Source organism: Conger conger, chromosome 7 (genome assembly GCF_963514075.1).
Source record: "Conger conger chromosome 7, fConCon1.1, whole genome shotgun sequence".
In the NCBI taxonomy this organism is placed as follows: Eukaryota; Metazoa; Chordata; class Actinopteri; order Anguilliformes; family Congridae; genus Conger; species Conger conger.
In genome coordinates, this window is record NC_083766.1 from 29,233,617 (window position 1) to 29,255,136 (window position 21,520).

At 40.4% G+C, this 21,520-nt stretch overlaps 2 protein-coding genes across 4 annotated transcripts; both read right to left on the reverse strand.

The window, feature by feature from the left end:
* Nucleotides 1-329: 329 nt before the first annotated feature.
* On the reverse strand, nucleotides 330-10,428 carry senp3a (SUMO specific peptidase 3a). Of its 2 annotated transcripts, none has more exons than XM_061248694.1 (11): nucleotides 10,290-10,428; nucleotides 8,295-9,104; nucleotides 7,245-7,418; nucleotides 6,138-6,249; nucleotides 5,375-5,522; nucleotides 4,723-4,770; nucleotides 4,072-4,149; nucleotides 3,597-3,734; nucleotides 2,983-3,066; nucleotides 2,853-2,903; nucleotides 330-1,969 (listed from the first exon to the last, which is right to left on the reverse strand). In XM_061248694.1, the coding sequence occupies exons 2-11, from the start codon at nucleotides 9,064-9,066 to the stop codon at nucleotides 1,859-1,861; spliced, it is 1,716 nt and encodes a 571-aa protein (XP_061104678.1). In that variant the 5' UTR covers nucleotides 9,067-9,104; nucleotides 10,290-10,428; the 3' UTR covers nucleotides 330-1,858. The 2 variants fall into 2 exon arrangements, with proteins under 2 accessions (XP_061104678.1, XP_061104677.1); XM_061248693.1 differs by having other exon boundaries at nucleotides 8,295-9,108.
* A 1,869-nt stretch (nucleotides 10,429-12,297) lies between these two features.
* plscr3a (phospholipid scramblase 3a) lies at nucleotides 12,298-21,188 on the reverse strand. Of its 2 annotated transcripts, XM_061249283.1 has the most exons (7): nucleotides 21,072-21,188; nucleotides 17,682-17,747; nucleotides 15,694-15,736; nucleotides 15,155-15,375; nucleotides 14,315-14,476; nucleotides 13,972-14,130; nucleotides 12,298-12,776 (listed from the first exon to the last, which is right to left on the reverse strand). In XM_061249283.1, the coding sequence occupies exons 2-7, from the start codon at nucleotides 17,745-17,747 to the stop codon at nucleotides 12,717-12,719; spliced, it is 711 nt and encodes a 236-aa protein (XP_061105267.1). In that variant the 5' UTR covers nucleotides 21,072-21,188; the 3' UTR covers nucleotides 12,298-12,716. The 2 variants fall into 2 exon arrangements, with proteins under 2 accessions (XP_061105267.1, XP_061105266.1); XM_061249282.1 differs by lacking the exon at nucleotides 12,298-12,776 and having other exon boundaries at nucleotides 13,852-14,130.
* Between the last annotated feature and the right edge of the window lie 332 nt (nucleotides 21,189-21,520).

The window sequence follows — 21,520 nt, forward strand, 5'->3', positions numbered from 1 at the left end:
TCAACAGTGCTGTGCAGAAAGGCATCACTGAATGCACATGGCAAACCATGAAACAGGTGGGCTAAAGCAGCAGACCACCACACTGGGTTCCACTCTTATCAGTTAACAGGAAGGAACAGGAAGATGAGGTTACAGAGGCACGAGCACCAAAACTAGATATTTGAAGATTGAAAAACCATTACCTGGTCCGACCAATCACAATTTCTGCTGCAACATGCAAAAGGTAGGGTCTGTTTTGGTGTAAACATTCATCCATGTATCCAGCCTGCCTTGTGTCAACACTGCGGTAGGTGTAATGGTGTGGAAAATGTTGTAAAAGGTTAAGTTCATTAATTGTCTCAATTGTCATTTTATTTTTGTAACTTATACCACAATGTATGCAATTCAAAAGATAAAAAACAATTGAGTTTTCGGCCATTGTTTTCCATAATCCAGCAACGTATAATTTACGGATACGGTAGCCATAGTCAAAAAACTGACATAAAAATGAAGAGAAACAAAACAAAACAAAAACTGTATATAGCTGACGTGGTCCATTATGACAATACTTCAGATATTATTTTTAAAAAGAAATGTAATTCTCTCCTTATCTTTCGCAGTGAACACAGCTTATCAGTTACATCAAGGGAAAAAAACAACAAAAAATAACTATTTGGCGACCTCCAACATTAGAGGCTTTTCCACTTTCAGAACTGGAACCAGATGGAAGTTATGGTTCTGACTGCTTTTTCCAGTCACTCCTGTCAGGTCAAGCAAGAGCCATGCAAGTAGAACCGTGCAGCTGCAGGTCCAGATAACAGCACCAGGGCTGTGGGCGGAGTTTATTCCCACCCCAGGAACAGCCAATCAGGTGGAGGTGGGAGGAGTCAACTAGTATTGAATATTGTACATTTTAATTGTTGGATTAACCTGCTCAAGTATACTGCATGCTCATTGCTTGCTAGTATCTAAAAACAGCTGTTCATTCTAAAGTTTTATATTTTGCATTATAGATGTCATTATGACAGTCTACTTCACACTTCAGGCATTTAAACTGCCCCAGCCTCAGCCAAACCTAACAGCAAGAATGTGTTTTTTCCACTTCTAGCAGAAAACGAATAGCCATGTTGCTGCTATTCAGTTTAGGAACAATTACCAAAGTGTTCATGTTTTTGGCCGATTAGTAGTTTATGTATCCAAGCCACAGTTGTCATTATACAGACTGTTTAAAGCGCTATATTTGACAAACCAATTTCGGCATGAGGTGAATTAAAGTATATCATGTTATGTCTCTGCTTTTGACAAAAGAAAACAGCTTAAACAGTGGCAGTAGGATATAGCCAGAGGGCAGTTTATGCAATGTGGCAAAAAGGCAATTTCAAGGTTTCTACACCTAGAATGTATATTTTCTACTTCCCCAGTTGACTGTCAGTTTGTCATCTTGTTTTAGAATGTCAAAATGTATAATTCTCTCTGCAGGTTGGGCCTGGGGAAGGAAAAAGAACAGCTAAGACTGGTCACATGAAGAGATGCAAACGGATACCCTGCCAATTCTTTTTTGGTTTGTGGTTTTAGTGCTTGCCTCTAGCTCCAGTTCCTTCAGTGGAAAATTGGCTAGTGATAGTTCAGAGTTCATCATAGAACAAATGTGTCCTGTTTTGTACTTTTTCCCCTAAAGACAATGGGTAAGAGTACAGTTGGCCTCAATCAACCACAAGTTAAAAAATAAGGATTGAAAAGAATGGAGTTGGGGGAAGGGGGCAGGAAGGTATATGTATATATACGCTTTACAAAAAATAAAAAAAAAAAAATAAAAAATTGGGGAAGTGAAAGTGGTTGGATGGGTCTCCTCTCGCCCCCTTGCTTGGGTGTCCCAGTCTCACACAGACAGCTTGCAGTGACACAGTTCTTTGTACATGAGTCTCCTCAGCTTCGGCATGTCCTGCTGGCCAAAGCTGAATGGCTGTCCCAGGGCTAAACACTTGCAGTACTGGAACAAACATGGGAGCACAGTGAGATGAGAATTAGAAGAATGAGAAGAAAAAGCTTTATTTATGGAGCACTCTTCATACAAAATAACACTTCAGGTTAGTTGGAAAGAAGACCTGGTACGAAGGAGGGAGCAAGAAGAAAGCAAATGTTTGGGAGGTGAAATAAGAGTAAGCAGAAGCGGATAACTCAAAGGAGAAAAACTGAAAGAGGCAGCAAAGAAGAAATTGGAGGGAGGGTCAGAAAGTTTAGCAGTCCCTCCCATAGGGCTACAGCTCTCTTTGTACCAAGTCAATAACAGTTGGCAAACTGCACACAATAGCTCAGGAACTTGAGACTTGAAATGAGAACTAAACGCTGAAACAAATCTTCAATGTAGCTAGCTACACCAACATTCATCTTTCCTGCCGAAAACTTCCAATTCCCATGGCTGTTTTTACACCTCAGTCCTCTGAGTTTAAAGCAGTTAAAATTTCTGTTCAGGGTACTCTCTAATGCCAAAATGCAATGAACAGACATCCATACAAGTTCCTGCAAACTGCAATGCAATTTACAGCAGAAAACACTAGTTGGGACAGTGGGTATATCCAGTAACGAGGATAAGATTTCTAATAATTGGTTTCTTGTGAAATAAATATATATAATTGGTTTCAACATGAATAAATATATAAAGTGCGGCCCATAGCGTAGTGGTTAAGGTTAAGGTTTGATCCCCGGTGTAGGTCCTTAACCCTACATTGCTCCAGGGGAGGATTGTCTTTCTGACAATAGACTACCTTTTTTTTGATAACCATTGTGAAATCTGGTGAAACGTGGATGGACAAACTTGTTGTGCCTGACATTTTGGGTACAGGGTGGCACCGTTAGGAAGGCCTGAGACCCACCTGGAGAACGAAGGCCCCGCAGTCGCTGTCGTTGTTCTGCCTGGCCACATTCTGGAAGCACAGAAAACAAACATCAACGTGTAACTCAAGGACCATCTGAGTGGCACCCCAACACTGAGCCCACACGCACCATTTTGAAGAAGCCATTCCACCCAGTTAGAAAGTCCTTCTGTTCTTTTTTGACAGCCTCTGCCTGCAGGTACTTTGCAATATGCTGGAAAAAAAAGAAAGAACAGGACAGAGAGTCAGAACTGGAAGAGATGCAGTGGCATCCAAATGCAGTGGAAATTAAACTGAAAAAAAAAAAGGGGGGGGGTGGAAAAAGGTTACAAGAACAATACAAAGAAGGACTGATGGAGAGGCAGCAAACAATATATAATGAGCATGGCCCAGACACACCTATCCCTGGCCCAGACGAAGGATAAAAAAATTTATATAATGTAGTCATAAGCTAATGTAGTCATGAGATCACCTAACGTGGCAGAAAATGGAGGAATAGACAACCAAGAGACAACCAAGAGAACAATGCCAACGGTGCATACTTTCTAGCTGCTACCTGGTAATTCCCAGAGATGACAGAGCAGCCAGAAACCATCCACCAATCACCATATGCACTGCTGTCTCCTCCTGATTGGTGGAGCTCCTCTCTGGCGTACAGCAGTAAGGTTATGCCGTGACTGTCATAGTCCTCTATTACCCTGCTCCTCTCTCCTAGGAGGAGGAGGAGGAGGAGGAGGCCCTCACCTTGGGGCAACGACGGTTTAGAGTGCGCTGGGAGTCAAAGTAAGTAATGGAGCGACGTGGGACATCCACACACACCAGTGACCAGTGGACCTCCAGGTGAATGGGTATCAACAGGAGCTCTTTCTGAAAGATGTCCACCTAGAACAGGGAGAAACGGGACGGAGAGAGCGACAGGCAGACGGAGAGAACGTGATTGCCAAAGAGAGGGCGCATGAGAGCACATGAGAGGAGTGGAGAGTGAGAGGAAGCCATGGTGTGTAAATGAAAGCATGAGAGAAAGCAAGAGTTACAATGAGAGCAAGAGCGAGAGAGAGCAGTTGAGAGAAAGAGGTTTGTGAGATGTAGATTGAAGCACTCCAAACACTTTAATTCATTTAATGTCCAACCGGATGTGGAGACACAAAAAGGTCACATACAAAAAAAACAACAGTAAAAAAACATAATAAAAAAAGAAAAGAAAAAAAGGAACCCTTACATTTTTTGTCCATCGCTTGACACCATCATAACCTTTTGTCCTCAATTTGTCATAAAAAAAGCTATTAAAAAAATGAACCTGAGAAAAGGGAGATAAACACACATTAATACGTACAAGACAGAGGGTAATGAGACCAAGAATAACAGCACTATACTATAGGCATGTGATGGATAAACTAGCATTTGGTGTCCAATGTGGTCACCCAGACTGACACACACTACGTAGCAAATCTGGAGGACTGGGGTCATTTCCCACCAGGTTTATTTGTTTTTTATTTGTTTTATTGGGACACCACGGGATCAAACCATTCACTGTGGATACAAGCATCAGAGCATTTATCTGGTCATCCCACAGTGCCAACTAGCATTCCTACATATGCACTATGTAAAGGTTTTTAGCGGATTAATAAACTAAAGCTGTTAACTTACTTTTCTCAAAACACTCGGGACATGTTTTTGTCACTTAATTTCAGTCACAATTTAAATAACTGAATAAACAATATAGTCAAATGCCAATTACTTAAGCCATTAAAAGTCTGCTGACAGCTATCATCCACAGCCTCTCTCGATTTAAATGTAAATGCTTAATCAATTAATTTCATGACTTTATCAACCAATACATGCATGTGCATGACTGAAGGAGTTCACTCACCTTCTCAGGCACAGAATCCATCACTAAATCTCCATACATATTCATGACCTGAGGGGATTTGTCAGATCATGTCAGTTACAGCACACATCAATTAACCAGACAATTCAGTCCATTACAAGGGCATATGGACTAACCACTCATGAAATTAAAAGCTTTTCATCTAAAATTTAAATGATCAAACTAAAACAGACCCACACAAGCAACTGACAAGCATTTCACTCATTATTGTCACTTGAAAAGAACAAAGCCACTGCTGTAGGTATTTTGCGTTTTGAATGAATTGATTTTGTGTTTTGAATGAGAGTTTTTCAGTGAGCAATAGTGTCATTCAATGTTTTGAATGATAAACATTGACAACAGGAGTAGTGCAGTTTCGTCTATTGTTTTGGGGTATATCGTTTAACAGAGGCTGCATTGCAAGTTAACTGCTCGTGGTGTATGGACCATTTGTATATAGCCAAGACAATGAAGACAATCTGCAGTAGGCAAGACCCAGTCAGACAAAGAAAAGGGAGTCTATCTGCAGGAGCCAGGACTGTTAAATCACTCAAATGGATACACTTATGTTCTCTCAAATTGTAATTTGATCTGGGTAAGAGTGGTAGCTAGATTTAGGCAATAAAAGGTAGAAGGATTGATTGTATGGATGTACCTGGTCATTGAGCCAGTTTTGTCCATACAATGTGCTGAGGTCGTCCATGGTCAGGACATGACGCTTGTAGTTTACACGGAACCCTCGCACCATGGCAGTTCCAGACAGCCGCTGGTGGGACTGAATTTGCTGTTGCACCGCCATCTTCCTTTGGGGAGAGTAGAAGAAAGCAATGCTTAAGATATCTGATCTTTCAATCAAGTCAATTTTCCCTTGATAATACTTTTTCAGATTTTTATTTATTCTTTTTTTGCCATACTTTTGACACCATGGTCAAGTCATCACACAAACTTACAGATGGACCAATGCAATATAGTGGATACACTTCTGATGCACTCACATAAACCACAGACTACTCAACACTACAAACCAAGTGCTGAGCCCAGTTAAAATGGCCTAATGAGAAATCTAAAACTCTAAGGCTGCACCAGCCACTCTAAAACCCTTTTAACAAATAATGTGAGCACTAAGCACAGGAAAGCTGAATCATTCATTAAACACTTGCATTCACCAAAAATGGCCAAAATGAACCAATCCTTTTGCAAAGATTGTCTCAAAATATTTAGACAAGAAGTATAAATATACCAGGTAGCAGCTATAAATACTCTGAAATACTGCAGAAATGGTGTGGCCCACGGAATATTGTACCGATGAGAATATATTATGTACCATGTTGCCAAGTGAAACTTTTAACAAGCTGGCCCATTCTTAGCATTTGTAAGGTGGTGAAGGTGGTGCACGTGGCAGGGTGAGTCAGGCAAACCTGTTGGGCTGAGAGAAGCTCTCGCTGAAGATGTCCTCCAACTTCTCCACCACCTCATCTGAGTGGATGGGGATCAAACTGCCATACTGCTGCAGGAACTCCTCCAGAATACCTGGCACAGAGTACAGAGACTCATGGTACCACTAACCACCAATCCAGGGCTGTAGATGCACATGCCCATATTTACACTATGCAACAATGTATAACTTAACTCTGGCTCAACTCCCATACTTCATTTGAACTTTCCCCCCAAAAGTTTCTAATAACAAAGACACTTTTTCAAGGCACTGTGACCTACAAAATTAAGTGGGGGAAAAAAGGCTAGATACAGTAAACAATATAGATAATGAGCTATACCGTATGTTCAAAAAAGGAAAAATTCTATTATTTTATACCAAGACTACTGTTTAAACTATGATATTTTCCCCCCAAAAAAGATTGATGACAGTCCTGTTTTTGACACACCCTGCCAAGGATACACAGAATCCTCAGCTCTAAATTTTTATGCAATCGAGGGTGTTTATGAACAGACTGTGGGATTCTTTGATCTTCGTTCCATATAGATTCTTGAATGATAATTTTTGTCTGTATTTTGGCTATCCTTTCCAGATCAAAGCACAAATTTCCAGGTTAAAGTCCGAGTTCATGATGGCAATTGTGGCAAAATGGGTAATTGTTTGGTCAGTTATCTAATTCATGGAGTATGTTTTGGATTACTGACTGTAAGATCAATTAGCAACAAAGTTTAAGTCCATGATTTCATTGACCTTATCAAGAGCCTCAGGACCAGCAGATCCATACTTTTTAAAGGCGTAAACAAAACATTATTTCTCAAGACAAAATCAACAGTAAGGGTCATACGATTTAAAGTGTATTAGTCTTACTTTGTCAAGCTTCCAGTGCACATACAGACTCACACTTACACAGAAAGACAGAGGTTGACACATATACGGTACACAAGAGCAACACATCCTCAAACATTTCCAACATTAAGTGTCAGTGACAACATGACAAACACATTCAAATCTGTGCCTGCTACCATGTTCAAGCACACAAATGTGTGTACACACAGGAACAAGTCAAATCCCCTGGCACAGTCCTAATTACCTTGGATGCAAGTAATGTGTTCATCAGCAAGTGCGTTCTGGGGAGGAGCTTTGTCCCGGGAAGGAAGCAGACCGTTGTTCGGAGATTCGGGGGATGAGCTCTGGCCTCCCATTCCTGCCAGGCTGACCACGCGGCCAATCTGAATCTCGCCAGGAAAACCATTCAACCTGCGTCCTAAGGGGAAACAGGAAACACAGGGGGTGCACTCATGACCTTTATCAAAGACATAAGGCATTTCAGTAATTCAACGGTCAGCTCCCCTTACACTTAACATAAGATAACACAGAAATTGTGAAAATGTACACGAATGGTAGTTTTCAAATACAGCATTTGAAAATCCAGATACTGCACACAGCATATTCCAAACTAAAAGGCACACATGAACACAAATAAATTGAGACTTTAAGTACATAAACACATCTACCCATTTCATTCTATAACAACTTCAGATATCTGCCAGGAGCTGTCCATTCAGCATTCAGTAACAATTCAGTCAGCCATGATCAACTGACCCAAATGGAACCAAAACCAGGATGTTTTGGCTGACCAAGATCAGGACTGAGAAACATTCTACAGAGCATTAGTATACTCTGCCAACAGAACAGACTGTTTAAAATTTTATAAATCATTGACACAAAAACATAAATTGGACCTGCAAAAGTAATATAGCAGAGTGGCCTACCTGCTAATAGAAATTTTACCAATAAAACTCAGTAAGAGTTTGTTATTATAAAAAAACGTGTAGCATTATGCCCGTTTATGAGTAATGGCACATTGAGCTCTAATGTGGTGTATTATATTACAGCCACTAAATCAAAAATTTTGTTTGACAAACATAAATCAGTTGGCCATTACAATTTGGAGAAAATTGAATACATTATAATAACACATCTGTCCAGGATCAGGGAAATCAATAATCCAAAAAAATTTATAATGGGCACAGTGGGGATACACCAGAGCAGAGGCCAACCCCACTATAACCCATCTACCTATGACGTGATACAACGGATTAGGAAAGAGGATTCCCTCCCATGAACATGAGACACTCACCCATGAATCCTGACTCCCCAAAGAGCCCTGCAGTCTCCCCATTCTGCAGCGGTCCCCGGGCGGGCCGGGTCTTGTTCTGCCAGCGCCTGTACAGCCCAAAAAGCCGACGTCGCCTCTGCACCCACCCAAGCCCGCTGGCAGTGGTGGTGGAACACTGGGCCCACTGACGCCAGGACCTCCAGTGCTGGGCCAGGCGGGAACGCATGCCACTGTAGCGGCCCAGCCTCCGCCGGCGCAGCTGCAGCCTCCGCCCCCGGAGCCCGTTCAGCCGCATGTGGGCGGGGCTGCCGCCAGAGTCCAAGGCATTGTGTTCGGGGTGCATCTGCAGCTGCTGCTGATGCAGTTCCCGTGGCAACGGCAGTAATGCCCAGTCCCCATCTCCTTCCTCCCAGCTGACTTCATCGTCATACTCGTCCTCTTCACCTTCATCATTGTCATCCTCCTCCTCCTCCTCCTCCTCTTCCTCCTCCCCCTGCTGCTCTTGTCCCTCTTCCTCTCCCCCCTCCTCATCAACATCATCATCACAGTCCTCCTCATCCTCCTCCGGTTCTTCTTCCCCCTCCTCCTGGTCTATATACTCTGCATCCCAAACCCTCTCCTTCTCTCGCTGACCTAGTTTGAGGTGTATGGGGCTGGGGACATGGTGGGTGGTAGCCGGGTCCATAAGATGGGTCCCTCCCATCCCCCCACCGCCACTGCCCTCCTGACCCCCAGGAAGAGTCAGCTCATTGGCCCAGAGGTTCTGTGTCAGACTGCCTCCACTGTCTCTCATTGTCCACGGACACCCCACAACCTGCGCCAGCTCGCCGCCTACCTGTGCCAGGGAACACAGTGAAAAGATTTAAAAACAGGGTTACATTTGTGGATCAGCACCTCCCGTTCTTGAGCATTGGTCATCTAATCCACTGCATCACATGCATTAGTCTTCGTGCTGGGGCACTACGATCAAAGTATTTAAAATACCTGATTTACCATTTAGATTAATTAAACACTACTGGAATCCAAGAGGGCTAAAAACATTAGCAGGAAGTACTAATTTCCACACGAAGCAGTATGTGGACTAATGGTTTACACAATGGACTATTTTCATATAGTAGCTACCTTCAGGAAATAGCTACCTCTTTTGTATCAATTGTTTCACACATTACATTAAAATAATTACCTACTATGTTAGCTAGCGAACGTGTTAACGGGCTTGCGATAATGCAACTGAATGCAAACAGTCGTACCTTCAAGTCATTTCCCCTACATCTAGCTACCAGGCACAGCACGTTAGCTACAGTATCAACAGCTAGCTTGCTAGAAACATTTAACGTTACCGGTTATCAATGAAATATTGAACCAACACAAAATGGACCACTATCAAATTGGCAGAGCAATGTGGCAACGTGCAACTAGCTAGCTAGCTAACGATAGCTACAAGGGCTTGATAAATAACAGTTCAATTCCGCTTGTGTTATTGTTGGATTGGAACAAATTAGACGGCGTGGCTAGCTATAGCTAACACGTAACTAGCCAATAAATGTGTGCTTTTGTATTTCAACTGAACTGGCTAGGTAGAACACTGTTTTCTGCGAAACATTCGGTTCATATTCCACCGTGTCGTCGTAGCTAGGCTAGTTAGCTAGCTAACGTCGGCTAGCTTGTATTGATCAGCGCTTTCATTCCAGCTAATGAATGTTAGCTAGCCAGCGACCGTACGTTACTAGTTAGCATTAGCTAGTTGCTACGGGTAAGCCAACTAGCTAGCTCTACTATGATAATAGCGTGCTCAATCAAATGTAATCACACTGGACCAAGCGTTCATTTAAAAAGCTAGCAAGTAAGATAGAGCATAATCTCAATAGCTAGCTATAGCTCCAGAAAACTAACTGCATATTACCGAAGCTAGTCTGTCATATAATGAAAACACCGCTCGGCCTCCTCGACTCAACTGTTGGTGATATTAAATAGCCACCAAGCTGTAGCTACGTTTGTCGCAGGGCTTCAACTCACCGTTGAACCGTAGCTTTCTTGCAAATGTAAGTTCTTCAAACTATACGTTTCGGTGTATTAAAAACGATTTCTAAAAACAAAACACTGCTTTAAATTCTGCCTCATTCAATGAAAGCCGGCGCGTCTTTAAAACGAAATCAACCGCTTCCGCCGCGTCTCACTGCCGTCATCAGTAAATAGATTTGGGTTTGAGCATATAGTAACAATTAAAACATACTAACTAACAAATAGAATCGTTTAGTGAAGTATAATAAACAAAATATTTGTTCTGTTCAAATTGGATCATATATAAATGCAAACATATTGATAATGAATCTTAGTTAGTATTAGTCTCATAGAGTGTTTTTTCATCTACGCCTATTGACTTCCTTCCCTTGAACTAGTAACGTTGTTGATGCTGCTGAAGCAAACCCCTCCACAAAAGCTGGACTTGCATCATGGTGCAATGTAACACGACAAACCAGTTGCAATTACTGTATAAACCTTGCAGCAGGTAACCTCTCACGGACTCAGCCAACAGGGTTTTAATAATAATAACAAAAACAAAAAATAAGTTGTCATGCTGTTATTGTAATATAAATGCAATTATTAGAATGGTTTGTTTTAAATAAGTAGCAATACAGAATGAAACCTGGTCAGTGTACTGCACCTATTCATAACTACAAATTGCTAACAAACAACAAAAGGTCAAGTTAACAAGGCAAGTTAAACACTGTGGCATTACGGGCCCTAACACTTTTATGATGCACAACGCCTTAACACCCCCCCCTAATATAAAAAGGATGGGCCTTGTACCCATGAGAACCTGGCACATCCAATACACACACACACACACACACACACACACACACACACACACACACAAACGATTTACAAATTGAAAAAAGATAGTCGTCTCACAAGAAAAAATTGAAAAGGAGAAATTATTTGCTGTCTTAAAAGTTAAGTGCAAAAGCCAGTGATAGTAAGATTGCAATGCAATATAATATATATTATGTAAAGAAGAAATCAAAAGTGTAATAACATGTTAAATGTAGTACTTGGTTTTTTAATTTATTGAATAAAATTGCATTTTGGATGGTTGTATAGTAAACATACAGTACTGTGCAAAGGTTTTGGGCAGGTGTGAAAAAGTGCTGTAAAGTAAGAATGCTTTCAAAAATAGAAATGTTAATAGTTCATTTTTATCAATCAATTTTTATCAACAAGATGCAAAGTGAGTGAACAGAAGAAATCTAAATCAAAGGCAAAGGGTTTTGTGTTTTGAAGGCAAAGGGTGGTCACACCAAATATTGATTTGATTTAGATTTTTCTTCTGTTCATTCACTTCTTCTGTTCATGCATTTTGTTAATTGATAAAAAAAATTAACAATTAACATTTCTATTTTTGAAAGCATTCTTATTTTACAGCATTTTTTCACACCTGCCTAAACCTTTTGCACAGTACTGTATAAAAATGGCAATATGCACTGTGAGCACTTTATTAGATATTTATTAAACTTATATTGTAGACTTAATAAGTATTCTGCTGCTGTAGCCTATCCAGTTAGAGGTTTTACACATTGTGTGTTCAGAGATGTTCTTCTGCATACCACTGTAGTAATGTGTGGTAATTTGCATTACTGTCACCTTCCTGTCAGCTTCGACCAGTCTGGCCCTTCCCTCTGACCTCTCTGGTTAATAGCACATTTCTGCCTGCAGAACTGCTGCTCACTGGATGTTTTTTGTTTTTCACACCATTCTCTGCAAACTCTAGAGACTGCGTGAAAATCCAAGGAGATCAGCAGTTCAGTAGTAAAACCTCAGTAGTAGTAGTAGTACAGGTCTACCTAATAAAGTGATCACTGACTGTATAGCATATACAACAAATAATAATATTCCATGAACATGAAGGAGATGCAACAGTGATTGGAAAATGCTTTATTCAAGTTGTTAAAAAAAATGTTGTTTCATCAAATAAAAGTTAAGTAAACTGCGTAAGCTTTAATGAAAGGTACAATAGGTACGATTTTTGTGTTTCTTTATTTTGCAATAATTTTGCGTTTATTAAAATTTGACCCCAAACAAATTATACTATATATTTCAGTAATTAAATATCAATTCATGTTTCTAGTGAAATTGAATGAGTCTTTTCTTGGACAATCATTAAATGAAATTGCAGTTATACATTATACAAAAAGATTATATTGACATGTTTGATTGTCATAATTAACCAATTGCTCTTGGCCATGGTGACACACATGGTGCTAAACTGAAATGATGGCATATGTGCTTACTGAGAGAAACAGAAAATAGATTGGGAAGGAGGGGAAATATTAATGCAATTAAAATGAAATAGTAGATTTTTAGGTTTCTGTATATATACAGAGAGGGAAACCATTTAGTTACCACTTGTGTAAATCTTTCACACATCCATCTTTCTCTCTGTCATGAAAAGACAGAGAACCGCTGATGGCCATCTCCAACCCTCTCAAAGAACATGAAATCCTGGAGGAAAAAGAAAAAACAATGACTATTGAATAGAAACAATTGAAAGTAGACTGGTGAGGAGAAATGCAGAAGTAGACAGTCAGGGTGACGCAAACCACATTGTGACTGTGACATTGTGGTCTAGAGTTCCTGTTATAGTATTGTTAAAGTGAATTAGCAATGTGCACAGAAAAATAACCAGCATACCACATTCAACTGTATGCAATTTAATTATTGGTCAATTCTTGATTGATCAATTAACGATTAGTGCCATTTTGTTATAATGTCTGGTTTATTTGCCAGTGTATTGTTTAAAATATATGATTTCACTGATCCATCAATACAATCAATTCTTTCTTTTTTAAAACAAAATGTCTCCCCTCTGCCGATTTTAAATGTTCAGTTCTATCCATAGGCATATCACTGTTCCTCAGAGTTAATTTCAAACTATTGGGGCAAAAGCATTTAGCTGAAATCAATTCTAAGCCATACCAGGGGTGCAGCTTTGCTCTTTTATATCAGATCTTAAGACTTAAGTGTTCATTCCACTTAGTTAGCTGATTCTAAAGTGTAATTTTATTTTAAAATGCACTGGGATATATGCATGAATTGTGCTATATATAAGCTTCTTGTATCTCTGTCATATCCTGTCTGGACAAGAATGCACTCTCTCCTGAGGTTGTTGCTTTCAACTCTTTCTTTCCACTATTTCAACATTGGGACAAGGACAATCAGGTCATCTGGCAAAGGGGCTGCAACAGGCATGGCAGTTGTGCCAGCTTATGGCTAATTTATGCTTTGGTGGCAAAGTGTATTGTAACAAAGTTCTGCCGGTAGAATTTCTTCCAACAATGTTTTGTATTTATAGTTCAGAGACAGTCCACTTTGTTATAAGACCCAGCTTCTCTTCACATCCATCCATTTTGCTAGCTAGTTATGGAAACACAACATCTTCATTCATAAAACCAAGTAGACAAGTAGCAAACTAGTATCCTTGTCATGGCAACCTTTTGTCATTTGTTTCTGTCTACCAATTACTGCTGCGTGACACTTCTGGCAGGCATCTGCAACCTTACAAAATTCGGCAGGTACAGGCCACCCATTGCTGATGCACATAAGCGGCAGTTTGAGGTCAAAAGTGTTGAATTTGCATCACTCTTTGTCTGCGGACGTGACAAAAACGTATGTTAACCAGGAACACAAGCCTACTCACAATGAGGAAGCAAGCGCCCATGAGCACAGCCTTCATCTTGACGTCCAGGTCCACTGGAAACTGAATTCCGAAGTTGTCTGTGTCGGTGAAGACCTCCTTCACAAGCCCGCTCCACTGCTTGCTGATTCGTCCAATCGAGTGCCCGTCCTTTCCTGTCAGCTGACCAGGGATAATAAAATGGGGATAACACGGGTGTGACATCTACTTAACAATAACAAAACTGAGCAGGCTCCACCAATCAATAACATTGAGAGGAGCTTCACCAATCACCAACACAACAACAAGTGTGTTCCTCCCTTATTAGCTATCTTCTCTCTCTCTTTTCCCTGTCTTTCAGACTCACCTTAAAGGAGACGTCACCGCAGCAATTGCAGGCAAAGCATGGTCCCTCCAGCTTTAACAGTGTTTCTCTGGATGCTCCCTGTATGGAGAATTTAGGCAGGCAAGCGTGCCAGTCCTGAACCACGTAACCTATTGTGGTTCCTGCCGGTGCTTGAACTTCCATCTGAGATAAGCACAGACACCAATTGTGGGATCAGATTGAGACATATTACACCATAGTAAGATGTTAGTTATATGTGCAGTATGCAGCTGTAGTGCATGGCTATAAAAAAAGTCACATCAATTAAATAATTCATTTAAGTAAAGGGTAACTTTAAATGACTCTTTACTGAATTTGCTGAAAATTGAATGGCATGCTTCTTAACCAAAGTCTTTGGGTATAAGTTAAGTCATTTTTCTCACATTGGATTGCACAGGCAATTTCATATAAATAATTTTTTTCTGCGTGCAGTAGTCTCAGGAACCCAGTCAAATTTGGAAAAGGCCAAGACACTTGACCCCTACTCTCTAGGAACAGAGCTTTAGCTTTGACACTCAGGTGGGCAGTTAACAGAAGTGTGACGTATTTGACACACACCTGCTTTTGCTATTCAATCACTTAAGGTGACTCATACTTAATACATGAATAACCTTAGACCTGACTTCAACATTTGCCTCAGTTGTGATGGACATGGTCCCTGTTAAATGAAATGATAATGAAAAGTACATCCTGAAAATATAGCAGGTTTATTAACTGCACCACTTCCACAACAGCATAGACATATTATAGCAGAGCTATGTTAGCCTAGCATTCAAGGCTACCATGGAGGGTGTGTGTGTGGGGGTGGGGGGTGGGAGTTACCTCTTGCAAGCAGCAGGGGAAACAGCAGTTGGCGCAGCGGAAGGGACGCACCAGGTGGATGACCTCCCTGTCGCTGTTGTCTTTGATGGTCAGGTTGAAGCGGCGCAGGGAGCCACAGCAGTTGCGTGTACAGCAGTCGTTGTGCTCTTTGGCCATGTAGATCCGCTGCCCCATATTGTTCTTAATCTCATACTGGTTGTTGGTCTCGAAGCCAGTGAAGGCTGGAAGGGAATGGGAAGAGGTGGGGACACATGGGACGAGACAGGGGCACAGATGGTGGACCGCGCAGGAAAGGAAGACAGAAGATGGAGAAAAAGGAAAGAAGCAAAGAAAAAGTAGAAAAAAGAAGGATATGGGGAGAGCAGAGGCAGGACAGATGGTGGAAAATGGGGAACCTTATTCTTTCACCACCTTGAGATTTTTATTTAAAAAAAAGATTTTATCCTGTGTTTATCATGTGAGTCCCACTGTCTTTTTCAAGGGAACCTGGCAAAAGATTGATTATGGAAGTGATAAATAAACTGTTATTTTATACTTACCTTCCAAAAGCTCAATTTTCTGGTGTATCAAGATCTGATCAATCTGCAGGCCATTGGGGAAAATAGATTACTGATACATATACTTCTCACCATAATTTAAAGACAAGTTGAAATCCAAATTAAATTTTTTCTCAATTTAGTCAATCCTTCATAATTATATGAACACATCTTAAAGTACTGTATATATTCCATAAAATTTATTCAGTTGTAATACTTGTATATTTTCACACCAAAGTCTCACACCGGTGGGGGACAGAAGAACCAGAAGCAGACACGGGGGTGTTGAAAAAATGGCTGGTTTAATGAGCAGGTGGACAAGGGGCAGACAGAGCGTAGTCCAAACAGGCAAGAGTTCAAAACCAAGTAGGCAGTCCAGAAGCGGGGCAGAGGTACAGAGCTACAGAGTCCACAAAACAAGAGAAGAGTCCAGGGAAGCAGGCAGGGGTCATACATGGGAATCCAAAAACAAAACAACAAAACAAGACAGAATGCCTCAAGGGCAAGGGCTCGGGAACAAGGACTCGGGAACAAGGGGGCCAGACCTGGGGGGAAGGAATAAAGGGCTTGGGACTAAATAAAACAGGACAAGACAAAATAGCAAGGTGCAACTGAAAATGACAGGTATAAATACACAGGAGAATGAGACAAACAGGCGGGGAATGGGAGCGAATGGGAGCGAGGGAGGTCTAACAAATAAACATCAGGTGAGACACATGAAAGGGTAATCGCACAATAACGAGGGGGAAACTAAAAAACGGACTGGATTCACAAAGACACACATGTAATACAAATGGCTCCGGACTAGGGAGTTGGCCATTGCACAGAATCAGGAGATGTAGAGATACGGAGAGATAGGTGCGAATACTTGACTGAAACTAAGCAAGTAATCAGTGATAGAATAGGGAGGCGGAGTTACAGAACAGAATTGAAACTGGAGACCGTTCGTAAGTTAGTTACGTAATTTAAATTCCAAATACCCAAAACTAGTGAGTTTGTTAGTTTGACGAACATATTAGTGTGTTAGTATAATTAGTACTGTACAAATTCTATGTTAGTTGGGATTAGTATATTAGTGCTATCTACAATCATGAAATGGAGAGAAAGCAGGAAGTAAGGAATGCAAGATTGGAAGGAAGGTGGAACCCCGGAACTACCGTAAACACCTGAATAGTGGAGCACACAGACAGGGGAGTGACTTGGGCTCAGACATCACAGGGGAAGACAAGTGCAAAGACTAAAGAATATAAACAGAACACCAGACATGAATATGAAAAATAATAAATTACAAGGATAATTATAATAAACAATGATAAACTAACATACAGATAACAGGAACATAACACAAAGCTTTTTTCCAACCACTTCCAGGAAAACCATTTTAATTGAGATTTTATGTCATTGTGTACCAGTGAGCGTGTATGTCAATCAAATGACTATCAATTTCAACATGGTCCTTTATCCAAGTGTCTGTGTTCAGCTAATGAGAAGATATCCAAAATTAAAAATTAAAATATAAGCACAAACCACTCTAACAGTCTAACACTTAAACGTTCTGGCTCTTGCCATCAGATTTGAGCTATTACGGACTGAAAGCACTCCTACATATATGGCGCTTTTTCACTGCATGAATGAAAAATGTTACCATTAGTGAGAGTGGTTCATAGATTATACGTTCTTGGTGCATACACAGTTGACAGTAGCAGGATTTTTTAAAATGGGAAATCAATGTGCGAAGAAATGGCAGGAAAGGTGTATTATAGAGTTTTACAGGTAAATTATAATATACAGTATGTGAAAGGAAAATGTATTCATGAGCATGTGTGTCAAAGACAGACTGAGTGAAAGAGAGATTAAGGGGTGAGGGGAGGTAAAGAGAAAGGAGGGATGAAAGCAGAGGGGAGTGAGAGAGAGAGGATGGAGACAGGGCTGATGGAGGGAGGGAATGAGAGAACAAGAGAGAAAATGGTGTGTCACTGTCATTGACCCACCTGTGCAAGATATTCTAAGCCAGGTGGAACCCCCATTAAATGCTGCTGTGGGGCTTCCTGCATCATCTGAGTGGGAAGAGATTAGAAATAGTCAATATAAAAACAGCTACATTTGTAATACTGTCATAAGGTCACTGCTCATTGTCTTTCTAATATTGAAAGTTATTGAAATCCACAGCAATACATTGTTTATTGTATCATAGGCATTAGATTAGAGATGGGCGGCCTGTAGCATAGCGGTTACGGTAAGTGACTGGGACCCGCAAGGATCGGTGGTTTGATCCCCTGTATAGCCATAATAAGATCCACACCGCCGCTTGGCCCTTGAGCACATAATAGAGCATAAAATAGATATATATTATATCATATAATGATGTATGTTTTACTCACACCTTGTATTATGATTCAAGATTGATTGATGCTTTTGGAGGTTATGGAGACAACCTTAAGTCCACCCACAAAAAAGCCTTCAGACAATCAGGGTTAAGTACCAGAAATCATCTAGGCCAGTGATGAAAGTGATAAATCTTAAATTGTATTTTCTCTGAACAGCCGTATATTTATTAAAATAAACTAAAACAAATAATACATTCCAAAAGTAAACTATTAATCTCTGACCTAGTTAAAAAACAACTGGAGGAAATATACAGTGGTGTGAAAAAGTGTTTGCCCCCTTCCTGATTTCTTATTTTTTTGCATGTTTGTCACAGTTAAATGTTTCAGATCATCAAACAAATTTAAATATTAGTCAAAGGCAACACAAGTAAACACAAAATGCAGTTTTTAAATGAAGGTTTTTATTATTAAGGGAGAAAAAAAATCCAAACCTACATGGCCCTGTGTGAAAAAATGATTGCCCCCCCCTGTTAAAACATAGCTTAACTGTGGTTTATCAAACCTGAGTTCAATTTCTCTAGCCACACCCAGGCCCAGATTACTGCCACACCTGTTCTTAAATAGGACCTGCCTGACAAATTGAAGTAGACCAAATGATCCTCAAAAGCTAGACATCATGCCAAGATCTAAAGAAATTCAGGAACAGATGAGAAAGAAAGTAATTGAGATCTATCAGTCATGGAACAGTGGTGAACCTTCCCAGGAGTGGCCGGCCGACCAAAATTACCCCAAGAGCGCAGCGACGACTCATCCAAGAGGTCACAAAAGACCCCACAACAACATCCAAAGAACTGCAGGCCTCACTTGCCTCACTTAAGGCCTCACCTCACTTAAGGTCAGTGTTCATGACTCCACCATAAGAAAGAGACTGGGCAAAAATGGCCTGCATGGCAGAGTTCCAAGACAAAAACCACCGCTGAGCAAAAAGAACATTAAGGCTCGTCTCAATTTTGCCAGAAAACATCTTGATGATCCCCACGACTTTTGGGAAAATACTCTGTGGTCTGACGAGACAAAAGTTTAACTTTTTGGGAGGTGTGTGTCCCATTACATCTGGCGTAAAAGTAACACTGCATTTCAGAAAAAGAACATCATACCAACAGTAAAATATAGTGGTAGTGTGATGGTCTGGGGCTGTTTTGCTGCTTCAGGACCTGGAAGACTTGCAGTGATAAATGGAACCATGAATTCTGCTGTCTACCAAAAAATCCTGAATGAGAATGTCCGGCCATCTGTTTGTGACCTCAAGCTGAAACGAACTTGGGTTCTGCAGCAGGACAATGATCCAAAACACACCAGCAAGTCCACCTCTGAATGGTTGAAGAAAAACAAAATGGACACTTTGGAGTGGCCTAGTCAAAGTCCTCACCTGAATCCTATTTAGATGCTGTGGCATGACCTTAAAAAGGCAGTTCATGATCAAACCCTCCAATGTGGCTGAATTACAACAATTCTGCAAAGATGAATGGGCAAAAATTCCTCCACAGCGCTGTGAGAGACTCATTGCAAGTTATCGCAAATGCTTGATTGCAGTTGTTGCTGCTAAGGGTGGCCCAACCAGTTATTAGGTTTAGGGGGCAATCACTTTTTCACACAGGGCCATGTAGGTTTGGATTTTTTTTCTCCCTTAATAATAAAAACCTTCATTTAAAAACTGCATTTTGTGTTTACTTGAGTCGTCTTTGACTAATATTTAAATTAGTTTGATCTGAAACATTTAAGTGTGACAAACATGCAAAAAATAAGAAATCAGGAAGGGGGCAAACACTTTTTCACACCACTGTACATACACCAGTTTGAACAAAAATCCTGGTTTGGTAGGCCTATACACCTCTATTTTGACTTCATGTTTTGGTAAACAGCAGGAAAAAAAAACTGAAATGTCAAACTGCTTTTCATTTATTATGGAATTGTAATCAGTGGCTAACTGGCCATAATTTACAGAAGCCAGGTCTTTCCACTGATTGCGAGTAGGTAAGCAGCGGCAACATGCAGGTGACAAGGGCTATTTTCATTGCACAATGGCGCAAGTGAAGCAACAGTGCCACAATACCACTGTTACGTTCTTTAGAGAGAACCATGTAGCAGCCATTACGCTTTCCACTGTAGCACAGCACATGTTGGTATTGTACATGTCAATATAATCTCTGCTATGATAAAATAGTTGTATTGTAAGGGGCATAATATTTGTTCAACTGCCATGTAATGATATTCACAAACGTTTGTGGAAGACTTTTTTATTTAATTTATTTTTTTAAAGCTACTCATGTCAATAGTTGTTATTGGTCATTTCTCCCCAAGCCACAAAGATACAGTAAAGTGGGTAAGAGATGGACAAGAAGAGAAAATGTGTGCAATAGTGAGGGGAACGAGAGGCAGAGCTTAGAACAACATATTTTATGGCTGTTCTTACATGACTTCAAAGATTGCCGGCTCAATCCACTGGACTTTGACTTACCCTATCTTTATTATGCCTTTATTATGACTTAAAAGAGGAAATGTGGTGGAAAACTGTATCACCATATTGGATTAAAGCCACACAATTGTAGCATAGGCTATTTATCTAATATGAATACAAATGTTTTTATGAATAAATACTTATTTATGTCAGATAGCTCCTTCGGTTTTTAGGACGAATATCAAATTGCATGTATACAGCTTCTAAGAATTAGTAGGCCTACCTCTTAAATAATAGGATATTATAGCCTACAAATTGTAATAGAGTTCTATTGTGTAGACGGGGACGTTGTGTTATAAATATAACGTTTGTAGCCTAATGGTAAATAATTACACGTTTATGCATCCAACTAATCGGCAGACCCGACATTAGCCGACATTACATTAAATTATAGACAATTAATGCCATATTTAGAGAAATCGAAATAAAATATAATCCAATTTATGGTGTCAAAAACAGATTAGGCTACGTGTGCCGAAAGTCAGGAGGAAAACCTAATGCAGCTTTACGAAACAAAACAAACTAAAACAACTTACCTTTTCAATCTTCAATTTACGTGCCTTGTGTCCTGAAATGCAGTGACCTGTGAATAGCCACCCTATTTCCACCGGAGAAAACGGCACGACTGAACTTTGAATACAGACTGGAAAGTATTCGGCTTTAGCCTATTCTTCACCCTATCTGGCGGCTTCTCGTTGGTCCTTCTACGTAGTGTTGGAATTTGACCTCGCAATTTAATCTCAGACCCGAGATGTTAACTACACGTTGATGCAAACCACCAACGAACATGCGACAAATCTTCGGCATGACCGTCTCGTTTCCTGTGAGATCAGGTTAAATGGCTTAAGTAGGGCTAAAGCCGAATTAAAAGTTATTTGTCGCATTCTATTTTTGTGTGTTATCTTTCTCAGTGTTGACATAGCCTACATGAACAAAACGCTTGAATTGAGAAATAACTGAAAAAAATAAGAACAAGAAAATTATG